The sequence below is a fragment of the Mastomys coucha genome, unplaced genomic scaffold (genome assembly GCF_008632895.1).
Source record: "Mastomys coucha isolate ucsf_1 unplaced genomic scaffold, UCSF_Mcou_1 pScaffold22, whole genome shotgun sequence".
Taxonomy (NCBI): Eukaryota; Metazoa; Chordata; class Mammalia; order Rodentia; family Muridae; genus Mastomys; species Mastomys coucha.
Window position 1 is genome coordinate 263,397,211 of NW_022196905.1, and position 18,661 is coordinate 263,415,871.

Below are 18,661 nucleotides of genomic sequence, written 5' to 3' on the forward strand. Positions count from 1 at the left end.
TTAGAGGGGTGGGGTTTGGGGGACTGTGACTGGGGAAGGTAGTCCTGGAAATTGGGGGCTCCAAGGCAAGAAGCTTGGGGACGTAGGTCTAAATTTTAGGGTGCGGGAGGAATAATCAAGGGGCAAGGGTCTCTCCTTCAGCCAAAAGAGGGGGGGAAAGGCTGAATCAATTATGTGTCCTTGACACAGACTCACCTTCCTGGGCATCACTTAGACCTGAAGAGACAATAAATTCATTCTGAGTGAAGATGAGACTTGCAGGTTTATAGAACAAGTCTTGCCATTTTCCCCTCTACATCAGGCCAGAGTGACCTGTGTCTCCGTCTAGACCCTCTTGAGCCTGAGCAGAGCCAAGAGGTCTTGCAGGTTCTCCTGTTTGGCTTCAGTGTTCTCAGAGAATGCCCGATTCAAGTACTTCAGTCCATGGGTTGGCTACCCAGCCCTCTGAGGTCATGCCTGGTGACATGGTCTAGTCCCCTGACCTTGCAAAGCCACCGTCAAGGTTCAAACCACCTGTGCACTTTGTTCTTCTCCTGTATCAGTGACATACCTGGTATTTCTGTCTCACCTGAGATGATCAGCTTATATAAGAGAAAAGATTTTGAGGCTGTTAGCCTGTGATTGGCCTGTTGTTTTGGCAAGCATGCCACAGTAGAGCCCAACTCCCACACCGAAGGAGAAAGAGGAAAGGGCCAGGGTCTCACCATCTCCTTCATGTGCACATTACCCATGTGACCATTCGTCCCCACCTCTTAAAGGCTTTACCATCTCCCCGGAGTACCATCCTGGAGAGCTAACCTTTAACACACAGGTGTAGCTGCTTGTATTCTAACGCTAATTGGGCCCCAAAAACTGTTTGCAGGAGAGAGTCTGCACATAGCTTCTAGGAATCTGCCCCCAGTTAATTCTGATTGGTAAACAAAGACGCCAGCAGCCGTTAGCCATAGAGGTATGATTTAGGGTTCCCAGGCTTGGGACCAAAAGGAAGAGGAGAGAGGAGACAATGTGCCTTAGGAGTGTGCAGGACAGAGGTTGCAGCCATCCATGCCTTGGGAGTGTGGGGCAGGAGAGGAGAGAAGAGAGCCACCATGGAAGGGTAAAAACGTGCAGGAGGGAGAAGCAGAGCCGCCATCTAAAGGCGCCAAGAGAATGCAGCTCAACAAGGTCAAGAGCAGCCAAGATGGAATATAGAAATTAGTAAGTAGTAACTCTGAGTTATCGGTGGGAGGTGGATTTTAACAGCATGGAGAGTAGGCAGTTGCCCAGCTAAAATATAAAGGCTGAGTGTGTGTCTTTCATCCGGAGACATAAATGGTGTAAGGCGGGAAGGAGCCCACACTATTATAGTAATACTGTACATGGGCCTTTGAGGGGCGTTCAATCCGAGCCATAGCCCCTCCGTTCCCAGCTCAAGTGTAAGTTACAGGCTGACTCTCACTTGGTTTCCTGCCGTATGCCATCTGAGCCCACACAGGTGACTGAACAATATGCACGGCATGGACCATGCTTAGGTCACCTGGTGTGTCCCCGCATGACCGGGGAGCCAACCCCAGGGCTTTTGGTGAGCAAACAGAAAGGACTTCCTTCCTCGGGCCACAGGCCCCAAGGGGTTGCATGGGTTGAGGTGGCCTGGGGCCTGCCTGCAGGAGAGTTCTGTGCGCTGACCAGAATGATCCCCGTCACAGTGCCACCTGTACCCCTGCTGCAGCTGGAGAAGTGCTGCACCCGTAATAACAGCGTCACCCTGGCCTGGAGGACTCCGCCCTTCACCCACAGCCCTGCTGACGGCTACATCCTGGAGCTGGATGATGGCGATGGAGGGCAGTTCCGGGTGAGCTAGCTGCTGCCCATCGGGGGCAGTTTCCAGGGAGGCCTATGTTGTTTGAGAACCCAGCAGGGCCAGCCTGTGAGGCTGTTGCTACCCTAAGACAAGCACCTTGACTATGAAGACTCTTGGGAGAGAGCACTTCCTTGGGTTATAGTGGTGGTTGTGGCCGAAGCCTCAGGGAGAAGTGTCTGTCAGAGAAGTCTGTGAGGACCCACACAGGTGTGAGCTGACAACTCAGAGAAAGCACCACCTACATATGTACTCTTTGCACAGGCTAGCCCGCATCATCCCTGCCTCTCAGACAATTCTTTCCTGAGCTTTCTCACACAACCTTTGATCTACACAATCCTTTGCTGGGCTTCCTTTTTAAATCTGGCTTTCTGGCTATGACACCAGGGTGGTTGGGCAGATTTCTGTCTTGGCAGCACCTGTTTCTGCAGTGGAAGGTGGTCTCTGAGTTCTCCCAAACCATGGCAAGCTGCTGGTTCATGAGAATACGTGAAAAGGAATGCTAAACAGGCATGGTGGCTTTTGGCTGGAATCCCAGCACTGAGAGGCTATGGCAGAAGAATTGAGGGTTTGAGGCCAGCCTGGGCTACAGAGTAACATCTTGTTAAAACAAGCCAGAACGTGCTGGAACTTAGGAGGACAGATGCAGTCCAGAAGTGAAAATCAAAAGGGAATGAAGTAAAACGATAGAAAGTGAAAAATCAAGATCCAGTGCAAGGAAGCTTGTTACCTTAGAGAACCAGAAGCCAGGAGAGGCAGGGTCCCAGAGCAGAAGATGCTGATCTCAGGGGCAGGGAGCTTTGCAGGCATCCCCTTGGCTTCTGGCAGTCTGATGGTGGAGGCAGAGCACATTCAGGGAACATCCTAGGGTAATTTCATGCCCTCCTGGTGCCCCTGAGACAGAGGGGCCGGCAATTTGAGGACTGTGCAAAGCCCAGGCCCCATGAAGGTAAACAGCACAGATTGGAGCTTCTCTCATCTGGTACTCCAGTTGGTGTGAGGGCATTTCTGCTCCTGATGTCTACCTCAGGGGAACTTCTGGAAGCTCTGAGGCTGAGTGAGTGTCCTTGCTCTTTCAGGAAGTGTACGTTGGCAAGGAGACCCTGTGCACCATTGACGGACTTCACTTTAACAGCACCTACAATGCCAGAGTCAAAGCCTTCAACTCATCCGGTGTTGGGCCCTACAGCAAGACTGTGGTCCTGCAGACCTCTGATGGTGAGCACTCCTCAGCCATGCAGTCTGCCTCACTACCCATATCCTGGGGATGGGGGCGGGATGGGAAGAAACCAGTGCCACCACTCAAGATAAGCCCCCATATCCTGGGGATGGGGGCTTAAGAGTTCTGATCTCAGCCACATTGTGTCTCCTCTTTGTGTTTCAATCTAAAAGGTGGGCCACATCCTCTGTCACTTCTAACAGTGCCTGCATCATTTGGGGAGATGGTAGGAGTCAGAGCTCCAGGAAATAGACCTGGCTGTGAGGCCAATCGGCCTTCATGCCTGCTCCTTAGTGAGGCTGGATCCATGGAAGGGAAACTTGGCCAACACAGAGCAGATGGGGAGGGGGATGTGTTTCTATTGCTGTGACAAAGACTATGACTAAAATCACTCTGGGGAGGAAAGGGTTTATTTCATCTTACAACTCTTGGGTCACACATCACTGACCGAAAACAGGGCAGGAACTGAAACAGAGGCCATGAGGGGTGCTGCTTACTGGCTTGCTCCTCACGGCTTGCTCAGCCTGCTTTCTAATATAGCTCAGCGCCACTTGCCTAGGGGTGGCACCACCCACAGAGGACTGGGCCCGCCCCTGGCAATCATGAGTCAGGACAATACCCCCATATCGCCTATGGGCAAATCTTATAGACACATTTTCTGAACCTAGGTTCCCTCTTCCCAGATAATCAAGGTTTCTGTCAAGTTGACAAACACAAATCAACATATGTAAGTGTGTGAGTGCATGTGTATCCCACGTAGACCATTGGCTGCAATGAATCGACTCTGTTAGAAGCAAATAAGTCTGTCAGTCACCTTGGCTATACAGAAAAATTTGTGTTGTGTTGGGGGAAAGATGAGGGGCAGAGGGAAAAGGAAATGGAGAGATTCTTGAGCCTGCTCCTTCTGCCTTCTTCCTTGCCAGTGGCCTGGTTCACTTTTGATTCCAACTCTGGTCATCGGGACATCATCTTATCTAACGACAACCAGACGGCCACCTGCAGCAGCTATGATGACAGGGTGGTGCTAGGCACAGCCGCCTTCTCCAAAGGTGTGCACTACTGGGAACTGCACGTGGACCGGTATGACAACCACCCAGACCCAGCCTTCGGGGTGGCCAGGGCCAGTGTAGTCAAGGACATGATGCTGGGCAAGGACGACAAGGCCTGGGCCATGTATGTGGACAACAACCGCAGCTGGTTCATGCACTGTAATTCCCACACCAACAGGTGCGTGCACCCTGCCCCCCCCATTGATTCAGGGGTGGGGCTAAGCTTCTTGTAGACCCTTTGATTGTCCCCAGGTGTTGGGGGAGAAACCATTTTTTAAAAAGATTTATTTATTTATTTCATGTATATGAGTACACTGTAGCTATACAGATGGATACATACAGATGTACCAACCAACACCATGTGGTTGCTGAGAATTGAATTCAGGACCTCTGCTCTCTCCGGTCGACCCCACTCACTCTGGTCAGTGGGAGGAGCCATTTTTTAGGTACTTTGTTCTGTAGTTCCAGGGGGTTGGAGAAAGACTGGGCAAAGTGAACCATTTGCCTGTGGTATAACTGAAAGCACTTGATGGGGTAGGGGACAGTTCTGGCACAGTGGCTCTCCATCCCCCATCTGGCCTCACAGTGCCTTTCCGCTGAGAGCTTAATTTGTAGTTTTCTTACTGGTCTTGTTCCAGTTTTCTCTGTAACCATCAAGCTAAGCCTGAGTCACTGTGCAGAGCTAATGGGATACTCGTTTCCCGCAGAGGGAGCAAGAGCCATTGCCACAGCTGCTGCTTTGCCTGGAATGACCCTGGCATGGCTCCAGAGAAAGAGTAAAGGAGCCTGGTCTCAAGGAGCTGACCTGACTGGGCTCCTGGCAGGCTTGGTCCGCCCCCAGGGCTCCTGTGTTCTTGTTGCTCTTCTAAGCAGCTCTGACTGCTTTCTTCCCAATGAGTAACCACCCCCACCCCCAGCTTCTCTCCCAGGAAAGCCAGGTCTAGTTTGGCCAGGAACTTGCCTGAAGACCCTCGGGTCCCTACCTGATCATTGTCTTTTCACTGGTAATGTCCTCTGCTCCGAAGGCTTATGGGAGGAGTGGCAGCTAGACTCACAAGCTGGTCCATGGAACTTACCAGGCACTGCAGGTTGACCAAATAGCCTGGCCAGGTACTGCAGACTAAGCGATAAGGCCGGCCAGGTGATACAGTTTTACTTCTACCAGGTGATTTCCCTCCACCTCTAACCCACAAAAGGGCCAAGACCACCCTGGCCTACCAGTTCCATGCCTGTGTGCTTAGGCAAGCCCAGTACCTAGACATTCTGATGATGGCCGCAATGAACTCAAGCATGCATTGGGTGCTTGATACAGTAAGATGCGTGGAAGCTACCCAAGCATCTTTAATTTTTACAAAAGCCTCCCACCCCCATTTCTGTTGCAGGTTATGAGGCAGGATTAGACAGGTGGGACTTCACTCAGACACTGGGAGAATGAAAGGCGCTGTGGGATTCAGAGAGGACCCCAGTGAAGGACACCATGGTGGGAGTCCCTTAGTCTCCAGGGCACACACTGCCATATTCCCCAAATGTTCTGGAGCCCTTGCCAGCCAGCTCCTTGGCTTCCCAAGAGAGGACCAGAGGAACACCGAGGGCCAAAAGACAGCAGAGGGGAGAACTACATCTGTTTGCACTCCTCCCATGTCTCATAGTGGGGCAAAAGCTTCCTTCCTCAGAAGCCAAACCCCTGCTCCCAAACCTGACCTTGATCCTAGGGGGTGGGCTCATAGAAAACTGGCAGGTCAGACTTGTCACTACTGCCACTTGGCTGCCAGCATTAGAATTGCACTGACTGCCCAGTCTGCTGGACGCTTCTCCGCCTGGGCCTAAGGCACCTCCAGGACACCTGCTCTCTTGATGAGCAGCATTCTCCTGGTCGTCCCACCAGGTCCTTGTAAAGAATTCATGTCAGGGTCTCTTCTAACTTCTCACTTCGGCCCCTGGATCAATCCTAACTGAGGACTCAGTTCCCTCCCAGGGCTGAACAAGGTACTTTTGGGGAGCCCTTAGTTAATGAAGGGAAAGTCTGTTGAAGAGCACAGAGGGTTCAAGGCAAAGTCTTCTGGATCCTTCACTTAAAGTTCCTCCCCACTCAAAGACAGATTTGTACTATCCCAGAAACACCACAGTCCCGACATTCATCACGCATTCCAAAACTAGAACGATCACCCGTGGGGTGCTGACTGAGATAGAGAACCTGATTCCCAGTTCTGCATGGCTCTCCCACCACATGCTGTCAGTTCCCTGGGATGGTTCTGGCCAGGGGAGCTGAAGGGACATGTCCTTTCAAATGTTTCTGGGCTTTGGTATCTACATCTCCGTCTGCCTCAGGATCATCACTGGACTACAAATGAGAAAATGTCCACATTAGTTCTCTTCTGTGCCCATGCTTGGTACCCTGTGGTTTCAGGGGGGAATCCACTTAGCCATAAACTCATTCCCTGGTGTGTAGGTCTCAGAAGCTGTGGGTAAGAAGGGGCTGGGTAGTCTCCATCCTTTAGGGCTGTCTTCTCTTATGGCACACACACACACACACACACACACACACACACACACACATGCTAGCACACACACTTGGAGGCTAGTTTTTACTGAAGGTGTTCTCAGCATCCTGAGTTACTGTCACATCCTGACCTGGGTGTGATGACAGGTTTTTCTGGCTTATCTTCCCAGGACTGAAGGCGGTGTATGCAAAGGGGCTACTGTGGGTGTGCTGCTGGACCTGAACAAGCACACTCTGACCTTCTTCATCAATGGGCAACAGCAGGGCCCGACAGCCTTCAGCCACATGGATGGAGTCTTCATGCCTGCCCTCAGCCTCAACCGAAACGTGCAGGTACCCTCAGAGCCACAGCTGGCTGTCCACTTCTCTGCTTCCTGAACAATGAGTACTGTAATAAGAACGGGCCACCTCATTCATCAGATAGGCAGTCTGCCTGCTAGCTTCTATGAGCATCGTTGGGGGTGGGGATGGGGCCTAAGGACAGCACTTACAATCACTTGGAGCAAATGGGCTCCATGGGACTCCAGAGAGGAGCAGGGGCTCAGTGCCCCAGGGGAACGGATGCCACAGGAGCTCCTGACACACACCAGATGGGGGCATCATTTGCTTCTAACAAATTCCTTCTGTCCCTGGAGCTATCAAGGGACCTGCCATGTGTCTATTGCCCTGTAACTGGTTCCACAACCATCCAGTGTTGGTTACTTGAAGAAGGGATTTGAAGGTCACAGTGTGAGCTGGAAGAGACAGCATCAGGTGCAGAGACTCCGCTGTGAGGAGCAGAGCCTCTCTGCCACAGGGCTTCATGGCTCTAGCCAGTGAACCTGGCCGTTCATCACTGTAACTCCCATTATGAGGCAGGAAGCACAAGGTGCCGTGGGCCTTAGCAATGTGGGGAGGTCAGATGAGTAATAAAATCCATAGCATGAGTTCTCTGGCACATGGTCATGGTGCAGACTCGGCGCTCCGTGCTACGGGCAGCCTCTCCTGCCCCTTGTCCCCCGCTCCTCTATCTCCTTGTCTCCTGCCTCTTCCACCAGTGTTAGGGGAGGGACCCAGGGTCTCGTGCGTACTGCCACCGAGCCAACCCCTCTGCTGGTTTCATCTTTTCCAGGTCACCCTGCACACAGGACTGGAGGTGCCAACAAACCTAGGACGGCCAAAGCTGTCAGGCAACTAGCCTGGTGGCTCCCGCTGCCTCGCTGGCGGTGATGGAGGGCCTCACGGAGGACCAGGGCATAACAGAAAGTCCCAGGTGCCAGCAGCCAGCAGACATCTGAAGATACTTTTTTGGGAGGGAACTGAGAATGAATCAGATGCGAGCCATATGACCATCCTGTGGCCACCTGTGTCAAGAGTGGCCTTTCGCCTCCATGCCACAGGGCTATGGCCCCCAGGGTGCCCTCAAGACAGTGTCCCAGATGGACACCTTTTGTTTCTAGCTATGTTTTCTGACATCTGTTTGAAAACATTGATTTCCTCTTAAGTTTTTTTCGCCCCCCCTGGAGGGAGAGAGAAAAGCAGACTCTAAGACTGGTATCCTAGGATGGATCGGCACCGTGATGTTACTCCATGCTTGCATATAACCCGTTGCTAGGACTCTGCTCCTTCTGAAGTCCTAGGCTAGCAGTTTGTCACCTCTGCAGGGAAAAACTCACCTTGAGCCTCTGGGATATGCAGTTTTCAATACACAAACTAATTTGAAAGGGACATTAATCATTAATGAACTGCTAGGACCCTCAGAAAGGCTTCCTCAGGGTCTGTATCATTATCCATGTGCTATCGAACCCCCCCCTCACACACACACCACACACACACACTCTCACACAAGTGTGTGTGTGTGTGTGTGTGTGTGTGTGTAACTATTTTATTCATTCAGTTCTTAGTTATGAATGGAAACACTGGAATCCAAGAGAATGACACGTCTTTGCACAGTAGTGGCTTTTTCTAGAACCTGCTTCCATAGAAATTGACGGACATATATGTGCACCGCCTTCCTGGGCAGGGCCTTGAGCACAGAGGTAGCAGCCCCTGGGAAGACCTTGCATGGCCGTAAACCCTCATGGCTTCACCCAGTGCCCTCTTTGAAGCATCATGAACTGGAGAAGCGACTCTGGTGGTAACAGGGGTGATGAGACCCCAAAGAAAGGCTGAAACTAGATGGCGACACCCTACAACTTCTCTCTTCACATGAACCAGGGTTCCCTGGGACACAGCCAAGTCTTCCTTCTTCCGAGGAGCACTGCCCTTGCCGGGGAGCTCCACATGGATCATCCTGCCTTCAGGCCCTGTGTGTTCACTTCCTGTCTCTCTCCTGCAGTCTCCAGCTCTGCCCGGTAGCAACCTTGCTCAATCCCTTGGAAAGAATCCATCTCGTCGGGCGTTTCATTCTACACAGAGAAATTACTTGCCTGGCAGCTGGGCTGTTTTTTTTTAATCAGACCTGCACGCCGACCCCAACTGTGTTTCCTCCACCCACTCTGTGCTCAGGCCCTGCACCAGTTCCTAAGTACCCACTACTGGGCTGCACAGATCCGCCAGTCCTACCTCAGAATTCTTTCTCGTGGTCCTTGTTTCCTCAAATACTCCGATGTCACCAGGAGTCGGTCAGCACTGTCCAGCCTCCGCACTAGGCCCTGGGGCCTTCTTCGTTGTGTCGGCGTAGCCTTGGCCTCTCTGGAACCTCTTCCCGCTAAGTGGTCTCTGGCTCCCGACTCCATCTAGAGCCCTCAGGGCAGCCACAGGCCCCTGCCGCCAGATCCTCAGTTGCTCAGCTGCTTCCGCTATCCCTTTCCTCCAGCTTTGGCCACAGCCACAGCTCTGAAAGGGAGAGACAGATACTTCGAAGGGAAGACTGTGGAGGAGCCTCTGCTTTGCTGGTCCAGAAAGCCACATGGAGCCACAGTCAGGGGTGGCCAGGGTATTTGGGTGTCTCGTGGAAGAAAGAAACCAGAAACCCTGGAGTAAGAAGGGGGCAGAAAGGCTGGCCACATGGGGATATTTACAGTCTCAAAGCCGGGAAGCGGGAGTCACTTGAGCATATCTGCAGCCATGGGTGGCTTTGAGGAGATGGGAAAGTGACCACAATCCCAGGTGACTTTTTCTTTCTCTTTCCTTTCTTTCTTTCTTTCTTTCTTTCTTTTCTTTTCTTTTCTTTTTTTTTTCTTTTTTTTTTTTTGTTTGTTTGTTTGGTGCTGGAGAACCCAACCCATGGCCTTGGCCTTGCACATGCCTGGAAAGAGCTCTACCACTGAGCCTCCAGCTCTTCAAGAGGCCACTTTCTTCCTCTTCCTCCTCTTCTTCCTCCTCATCCCCCTCCTCTCCTCCTTTCTTCTTCTTCTTCCTCCTCTTCTTTCTCTTTCTCCTCCTCCTCCTCCTCCTCTACCTCTTCCTCTTTTTTCCTCTTGTTTTGTTTGAGACATGGTCTCACACTGTAGCCCAGGTTGGCCTGGAATTCACTATACAGCTCAGGCTAGCCTTGAATTTACAGCAATCCTCCTGCCTCAGCCTCCTGAGTACTGGGATGACAAAAGTGAGCACCACACCCAACTCAGGTGACCTCTTTAAGGAGGTTCCCTGGGGTTGAGCTAGGCAGAGCCAGCTCCTCGTCCCTTGCAACAGTATAAGTGGGCGGGGATAGCTGTCTCCCTTTGCTCATTAGAGCCTAGAAGCAATACGCTGGTGCCAGGGACAGCCCAGGCTGCCCTGCACAGCCACCTTTTCCCCTGCCTTCTGCACCCAGCGCCTTTCAGGGACAAGAATGCAAGGAGGAGAGTAGGGCAGAACAGAGCCTTACGCTTGGTGTTTGAGGCAATTGGAAAAGTGGCAAAGCCCTGGGATGGTGGGGTTCTATCACACGGAGTCCTTAGTCGCTGGCACTGAGGTGTCACTGCTGTATATAAACAATATCAGTGTAAGGCCTTCCTTGGTGAGCCACTGAGAAGGACCTCGGGGTAAGTCTGTTAAATGTCTGTGAGGAAGAAATTCAGCTCTGGAGCCTGTTCTCTGGGTGGGTTGGTGGGTCCTTGCCAAGTACCCACTGGCACCCACCCTACACACAGCACTTCTTCCCTCTCAGCAGGACAGCAGCGCCCACAGAGCAGGCTTTTCCTCCTCTGTCCTGTCTGGGAACACAGCCTCAGTTTTAGAAGACAAGCACCAATCTTGGCAGTCTCACACTATATGTGGTCCAGGCTGTACCTTCAGATCTTTATGTGCTCTGTGGTTCCAAAATGTCCTTAGCTGCCCTGTGGCCTGAAGGAATCCAGAGCCAGGAAGCAGTATGCTGACAGCAGGGTGAGCCCTGAAACATGGGGAAGCTCTGTGGGAGATGGGGGGTGCCCACTTTACTGAGTCCCTTCTTTCTATCTTTCTTTCTTTCTTTCTTTCTTTTTTTTTTTTTTTTTTGGTTTTTCGAGACAGGGTTTCTCTGTATAGCCCCGGCTGTCCTGGAACTCACTGCGTAGACCAGGCTGGCCTCAAACTCAGAAATCCACCTGCCTCTGCCTCCCAAGGGCTGGGATTAAAGGCGTGTGCCACCACCGCCTGGTGCCCTTTTGTTAAAAGTTCCCTAACCTCTCTCAGGTCAGGACCCGAGTGCAATGACCATGCGCACGCACCTTCCCCAGGGGCAGCATGTCAGCTTTCATTCTGTGAGTGAAAGACTTGCTCCTTGAGTGGAGGAGACATGATTCAGTGGCCCAGGTTTGCCTTTCAAACCTATGGCCTGCTGCAGAGGTGAAGGGAGTGGGCGAAACCATCTGGGGATCTCAAAGAAGAACACTATCACGGGACTGTGGGGGTGAACCCAGAGCTTTGTTTCTCTCCTGATTCGGGGTAGGGCCTGAGTGCTGGAGCATTAAGCACTCCTTGTCCCTACTCTCCAGACACCAAGAGCACCCCCAGTTAGTGAGACAACCCCAGATACCTAAGGGCATCCAGATACCCTCTTGGGGCTGACCTGGATCTGGGTCATGCTGATTCATTGGATGTTGATATCCATAGTGTCGGTGGGTACCCCTTCCTGTGTCACACAGGTCTGTCCCAAAGACATTGGCCCAGTGTTAACCCGACTTAAGAATTCTTCACAGGTGAAGAAACAAAGGGCTCACATTTCCCCTAAACCCCACCTCCATTCTCATAAAGGAAAACTTCCCTTTTCTTGGCCACGGTTGACTGGCAGGATCAGGGACATCTTAATGGATCTAGGGCCCTCAAGGGGTTAAAGAATTCTTAGCTATATTGTTAAAAGTCTTTCAAAGCTCACAGTAGTCCTGGGAACTCTGTTACCCTAGGAAAAGCCAGTTGTCACTGCCAGTCTGGTATGGGCTCCTGGCTGAAGGGGGTCCTCACAGCTGAGGGAAAGAGGAGGCTTAAGGTCCGACCAGAGGCCAGAGCGCAGAGTATCCCTCACTGCTCACCTCTTAAGCTGGCTTTGGAGTTGGCTCATGGCATGCATAGGATGGGTCTCCTAACCGTTCTGTGCTTCAGTATCCCTCCCTGCAATAGGAGTGGCTGTTACCAAGCTCTCTGTACTCTGTACTGTGTGGATCATGGAACAGTCTCAACAATAAGGTTGTTTATCCCAGGCTAAATGGCTCATTCAGTGGATCCAACCTAGGTGATTGCTACTGTGTCCTCTAACCACGATATCTTCACCCAAGCGTCCTGTCGTGACCAAGGCAGTGCTTTTCACACTGCTGCCTGGCACTTCAGACAGTTCATGTGACCACAGCAAGCACATTCCATTGGTGGAGAGCCTGGTATAGTGTAATGTTCCAGGGCCTTGGACGGGCCTCGGACGGACCCAACCCTGAGTGCTAAAGGCATCTGCATGTGGTATCTGCTAAGCCAAGAACACATATTAGCCAGTCTTTTGCCTCCTGTTCCTTCAGTTCTGGTCTCTAGGACTCCCCCTACCCATGGCATTTGGCTTTTGTTTTCCAACAGTGGGGATGGCTTTGGAAGTCACCTGAGAGTATTATGACATATAGCTGAACTAGGACCTCCAGGGGATGGCTGGCCACAAGTCAATTGTAGACAGCTGACTGCTGCCAGAACTTCCTGGCATAAGCTAAGAAGGGTGGGAACCTGACCTTTTCCATGAACGAGAATGGGGCTGAACTCAGCGGGAGGAGCTGGGACCCGACTCTAGGTGGAACGTTTCCTTCGAGTGAGTGGTGATGCTCACTGAGAGCCCTGTTGTCAACTCAGCTCTGGGAAAGGTCCCAGAGTCAGAGGGTTAGAGGGGACCTCTGGGCACCACTGGGCACACCTGTGAGCAGAGGCTCCATAGGCCCTGAGACAGCTGCTGGAGCTACGGGAGTGGCCTGTGGTGGCCTTTCCAACTCCAAGCCCCAGGAGACTGGACTTCCTAAGCACCCCGCTGTCTCAGCACCAGCGGAGAGTGGGGTGTAGACACAACAGAAAACGTGAATGCATGATGTAGAATCGCCGCCTCTGCACTGTGCGGCACACTGAGCATGAACGGTGTTTGTATAATGTTGGCGAAGGAATTTAACAGAAACAGAAAGCTGTGTACCGTTGTTTGGCCGTTTTCCCCTTTCCTTGCCTTCTCGCCCCACTCTCCCTACCGAATCGATTCTGTCCCCAGTGGTTGGTATTTGGTGGCAGCTCTTGGTCCTGTGGCTGTTTATGTCTCACTGAAAACACGGAGGGGTGGGCAGTGGTAAGGGAAGTAATTTTTTTCTAATTTTTGTATAGCTATCCACAAGCGTTTGTATTTTTTGAATTGCAAACACTGTGTTTTCTGGTCCTTGGGGGTTGGTTGAACTTCCTGTATTACTTTTTGGAAAACTTGAGTTTTACCACATTCTTAAACAGATTTGAAATAAATTCTTTTGACACTGCCAACAACTGGAAGACGGGTGTATTCTGTGGTCACTAGTGAGGGGTCACATCTGAATTTCCACAGACTGGCCCTAAATCTCAAAGAAAAGATGTGGTTTCAAATTACAAAGCACCATTTTCTACAGTGAAATTATAGTTTCATTTAAAAATGTGTGTGTGTGTGTGTGTGTGTGTGTAGGTTGTAGATCACCTCAAGTGTTCTTCTGATGCTGTCTACTTTTCTTTTTTTGCGATGGATTCTTTAAAAAAAATTTTTTTTTCCAAGACAGGGTTTCTTTGTGTAGCCTTGGCTGTCCCAGAACTCACTCAGTAGACTAGACTGGCCTTGAGCTTACAGAGATCTGTCTGTCTCTGCCTCCCAAGAGCTGGGATCAAAGGCATGCACCACCACTGCCCTGAGACAGGTTCTTTTATGGGCCTAGCACTTGCAAATCTAGCTAGACTGGCTGGGCAGCAAGCCCCAAGACTACCTGTCTCTGTCTTCACCCTGCTGGAATCCGTAGTACACCCTGTTCTCTATGTAGGTTCTATGGCTCACACTAAGGTCCTCATGCTTATACGGCAGGCTCTACCAACTGAGCCAGCTCTAATCACAGACTCATTTTTGCAGAAAGCAAGAAGACTGGGCTGAACCCGGTACAGTGGCTCACATTTGTAATCTCAGCACTTGGGAGGCTGATGCAGGAGCAAGCTCAAGACCAGTCTCTTCTATATGGTGACACCTAGCCTTGGAAACAAGAGATAAATCCACGAAGACCTGACCTGGGCTCCAGGACAGCTCTGAGCAAGCATCCCAGGCTGAGCATCAGAGATAACATATACCCTTCAGCAGTGTAGCCAAGAGCTTCCCCTCTGTCCTTCCTTGAGCTATGACATTCTAAAATTTTACTTTTTTGAGACAGGGTCTCACTGTGTAGCCCTTGATGGTTTGGAATCCACTATGTGCACTAGCTTGGCTTTGAACTTGTGGAGATCTGTCTGCCTTGGCCTCTTGAGTGCTTGGATTAAAGGCCTGTACCACCTTTAAGTAGCTCTCCTCTATCCAATTGTTCCTAAGACTAGTGACTGGGGCTCAGTAGGTGGGGTGGGGAGGTTGTAGGTTGGGTTTTGAGGGAGGCAAGCTTTCAAGGGAGGGAGGGTTGGAGGTTATTTCCCAGGAGTGATCTTGGAAGGAAGCGGAATCCAACAAGAGGGATATTAAGACCCAATAAAAAGCTGAGCACATGCCAGGCGGTGGTGGTGCAGGCCTTTAATTCCAGCACTTGGGAGGCAGAGGCAGGTGGATTTCTGAGTTCCAGGACAGCCTGGTCTACAGAGTGAGTTCCAGGACAGCCAAGGCTACACAGAGAAACCCTGTCTCGAAAAAAAACAACAAACAAAAAATTAAAAAAGTGAGCATAGTGGCTCATTCCTGTAACTCTTTCATTCAAGAGGCTGAGAAAGAGGTTCATGGAGAGTTTGAGGCCAGCCTGAGCTATGTCGTGAAATCCAGGCCATCTTTACCTACAGAGTAAGAAACTCAGTCTCAAAACCCCAAAGCAAACCGGAAAGGCATAGTAACCAAGGGTCCTCCTTCCTCGTCCACTGCTGGCCCCTGTGGTTCCTCCCTGCTCTGTCCTGGCTCCCCACGTTATCCCAGCTGCCTGCTGAGACGTCGGTCTCTACAGTCCTCATGTTCACCATGAGGCTTCAGTGCTCAGCATGAACCCTGAGTGTGCAGCAGAAATTTATAACTGAGTGAGTCTCTGAAGACCAGGCCAGAGCTGCCGCCCCTGTGAAACCTGCTCAGACACTTGCAACTGAGCTCAACAAAGAGGGATAGCAAGCTTTAACATTATGATTACCAAGCTTACTTGCGGTATATTAGGTTAGGTGAGAGTAAGAAAACAGAATGAGGGCCTGGAGAGATGGCTCAGTGGTTAAGAAAACTGGCTGCTCTTCCAGAGGACCCAGGCTCAAGTTCCAGTCAAACATGGCAGCTCACGGGTGTCCCTAACTGCAGCTCCATAGGATCTGACACCCTCACACAAACATACACACAGGCAAAACAGTGACACTTTTTTTTTTTTTAATGAAATGGTTTAAGAAAACAGAATGGGAAACGGTCTGAGCCGAGGCAGCCCAGTAAACTGGAACCACCGGCTTCTGCTCTGTGAACCTGCAGAATTCTTTTCCCTTGAGAACTGGCCACCACCAATGCCCACGTAGATATCGTGTTCTGTTTGCTAACAGTCAAACTGTCTTAACCAGAAACTTGTGAAGTTTAGCTTCTATAAAACCTGTTTAGCTCTAGGGAAAAATCTCTTTGGGGTGGGGATAAAAAGACCACCCTAAGATAATCACAACGCCCAACCCTTCATAAACCTTGAATATTTCTGACTGAACCTGGACTTATTAAAGCAATAGCTAGAGGTTATAACTACATGCTAATTAAATTTCCCTTTATCTCTAGGGCTGAGAATTTCTCATTGAAGAAAGCTGAGGAGCCTCTCAACAAATTCAGTGTCTTTCAGCACTGCCTGTATCTTTCTTATATATGTCCACATACAGTAGCCCTGGACACAGGGACACTGGTCATGGCCACGTGCCTTCTGACCAGTAAGAAGTGACTGGGGTAATAGCTCAGGCAATGTACATGTTGTGCAAGTGTAAGAACCATAGTTCTAGTCCTTAAAGCTCACATTTAAAAACACAATGGGGCAGCTGCTTAGAGATCTTCACTGTTTACCCTGCCTGTTTCTCTGAGCTTCTAACTCAGAAGTGTGATACCAGTCAAAATCCTAAGCATGCTAAAACCCTCTGGGTTTTCTCACCTTCTGAAGGCCCAGCTACCCTGCCCCATCGGGCTGCTTGCTGACCTCTACTGTAGAATCTGCCTGCTTTCTGGGACCCCTTAACTCAAAAGACATGGCTACCTCTCTCCCTCTTACCAGTCACCCTGCTCCCGGCAGTAGCCAAGATTTTCAGTTTGCCTGCCAGACTGGTTTTTCTAAAGTGATCTGTAAGCTGAAGAAAGAGGAAGGGATGCAACTGGCCAGAGCTTGAATGCCTGTGCAGTTCTGGGGAACTCTGAGAGATCAGCAGTGAAAGAACACTACTCGTCGAGTTCCATTCTCAGCACCCACATGGCAGCTCACAACCATCTGTGGTTCCAGTTCCATGGGGTCCATCACCCTCCTCTGCCCTCCCTGGACACCAAGCATGCAAGCAGTGCAGACATACGCGGCAGGCAGAAACACCTATACACAAATTTAAAACCAAACAGCAAGGTAGACAGTATCTAAGGAATGGTAGCTGAAGCTATCCTCCAGTCTCCTCCACATGTGCACGTGTACACAAACCTGAATGCATGTATGCACATGCACATACATGAACATGTAAAGGTGGTCATGAGTTGGTATGGTGCAGGATACAACAGGAGTACTGTGGAGGGGTTTGTTATTCAAGGCTGCGGTGGACACTGAAGCTTGGTGTGTCTTCATTAGGGTTTTGCTGCTGTGAACAGACACCATGACCAAGGCATCTCTTATAAGGACACATTTAATTGGGGTTGGTTTACAGGTTCAGAGGTTCAGTCCATTATCATCAAGGCAGAAACATGGCAGCATCCAGGCAGGCATGGTACAGGAAGAGCTGAGAGTTCTACATCTTCATCTGAAGGTTGCTAGAATACTGGCTTCCAGGCAGCTAGGATGAGGGTCTTATACCCTACACCTACAGTGACACACCCCTCCAACAGGGCCACACCTTCTAATAGCACCACTCCCTGGGCCAAGCATATACAAACCATGACAGTGTGGATTATGAGGTTGTATAGTGGGATACAAGAGTGGTGTGAATTTCAAAAATGATCTGAGCTGAGGAGATAGGTGGAATATGCAGAGACGGAGGAAGAAATCATAGTAGTTAAGGAGACAGTCACATGACTCCCACCAAGCACTGGGGCCAGGTGCTGCTTCTGGCTGTGGGAGTGTGACAGGTGGAGTTAGGGCAGAGTCAGCTTCCCATCCATCTGAAGAATCGGTGTCAGACAGTGCTTCTTTGCCTCCTCCCTCCAAGTCAGTGTTGGCTAAGACAGCATTATCCAACAGCGCCTGGGCACTTTCTGGGGGCTCAGTCAGGACTCACACTGTGTTCCTTTCCTGGCCACAGGGAGTGCAGGCCACTTCCATCTCAGCAAGCCCTGCCTGTGTCGTGTGTCCTGCACAGCCGCATGGGCCAAACCCTGAAGTGACTGAGGCCAGGTCCTGTACTGTGGCTAGAGCCAAGAGCTCAGGCAAGACCCTGTTTCCCTGAGGTCGGCTTTCCCGCAGAGCAGCTGTTCTCAACCTTCCTAACGCCTTTACTACAGTTAGTTCCTCATGGTGTGATGATCCCCAACCACAAAGTTATTTCATTGCTGTTATTTTTCCATTGTTATAAACTGTACTGTAAGTATTTGATAGGTGGAGAACCACGACTGTAGTTAATTTTGCTGGAGGCCTTACCAGGATCTTCATCCAGAGCAGACTTAAGCTTGATCTTCTGTGCTCAGAACACAGAGCTGTTTGTCGATCATTTTGTCCTCTGAAATGTTTTTAGAATACTAAGTGGTCAGTAAACTGAGCTTTAAGTATTTACACATTAGACTTCTCTGCCTTTCTTAAGGGTTGAGCATAAATATTTACACACTGAGACTCTGGTCCAAGCTGGCAGTCCTCAGCTGTCTAAGCCCCGATGGCTCATGGTGGCGGTACTCCACGCTCCCAGGCTCTCCTTGAGAAGATGGAGTCAGCTGATGCAGTGACCTTCCAAAGCTCCTCTCGTGCCCTGAGATTTCTCTCCCCAGTGCTGTCCTGTTAAGATTTTCTCAGTTGGGCTGGTGAGGGGATGAGCAGGTGAGGTTGCTTGCTGCCAACCCTGACACCCAAATTCAATTCCTGGGACCTGCATGCTGGGAAAACCAGACCCTGTGACTTCCACACAAACACTGACACATGTGCCCTTACTTACAAATTATAAGCTTTAAAAAACCCATCATTTAAAATTATTCAGCAAATTGGATTCCATCTTGTGAGGTGTTTGGCAATGCTCTCAGAGCATTCTGACAACATCCTAACAGCTAGCCCCATCCTGACAGTTCTCAGATCTGTGCTGCACTGCTTGCTGGACAAGGAACTCCAGGGTGGGAAATGCCAGAATTGCTCCTG

At 50.6% G+C, this 18,661-nt stretch overlaps 1 protein-coding gene across 2 annotated transcripts in view; it reads left to right on the forward strand.

Annotated features, from left to right (window-relative positions):
* The window catches only part of Trim67 (tripartite motif containing 67), a 34,759-nt gene extending 25,089 nt beyond the window's left edge, over positions 1-9,670 (forward strand). For both annotated transcript variants that reach the window (XM_031341810.1, XM_031341811.1), the window contains exons 6-10: positions 1,686-1,831; positions 2,917-3,055; positions 3,980-4,283; positions 6,776-6,938; positions 7,717-9,670. In XM_031341810.1, the coding sequence (XP_031197670.1) occupies positions 1,686-1,831; positions 2,917-3,055; positions 3,980-4,283; positions 6,776-6,938; positions 7,717-7,782 (818 nt within the window). In that variant the 3' untranslated portion in view covers positions 7,783-9,670. The remainder of the gene's footprint in view (positions 1-1,685; positions 1,832-2,916; positions 3,056-3,979; positions 4,284-6,775; positions 6,939-7,716) is intronic.
* The last annotated feature ends 8,991 nt before the right edge of the window (positions 9,671-18,661 follow it).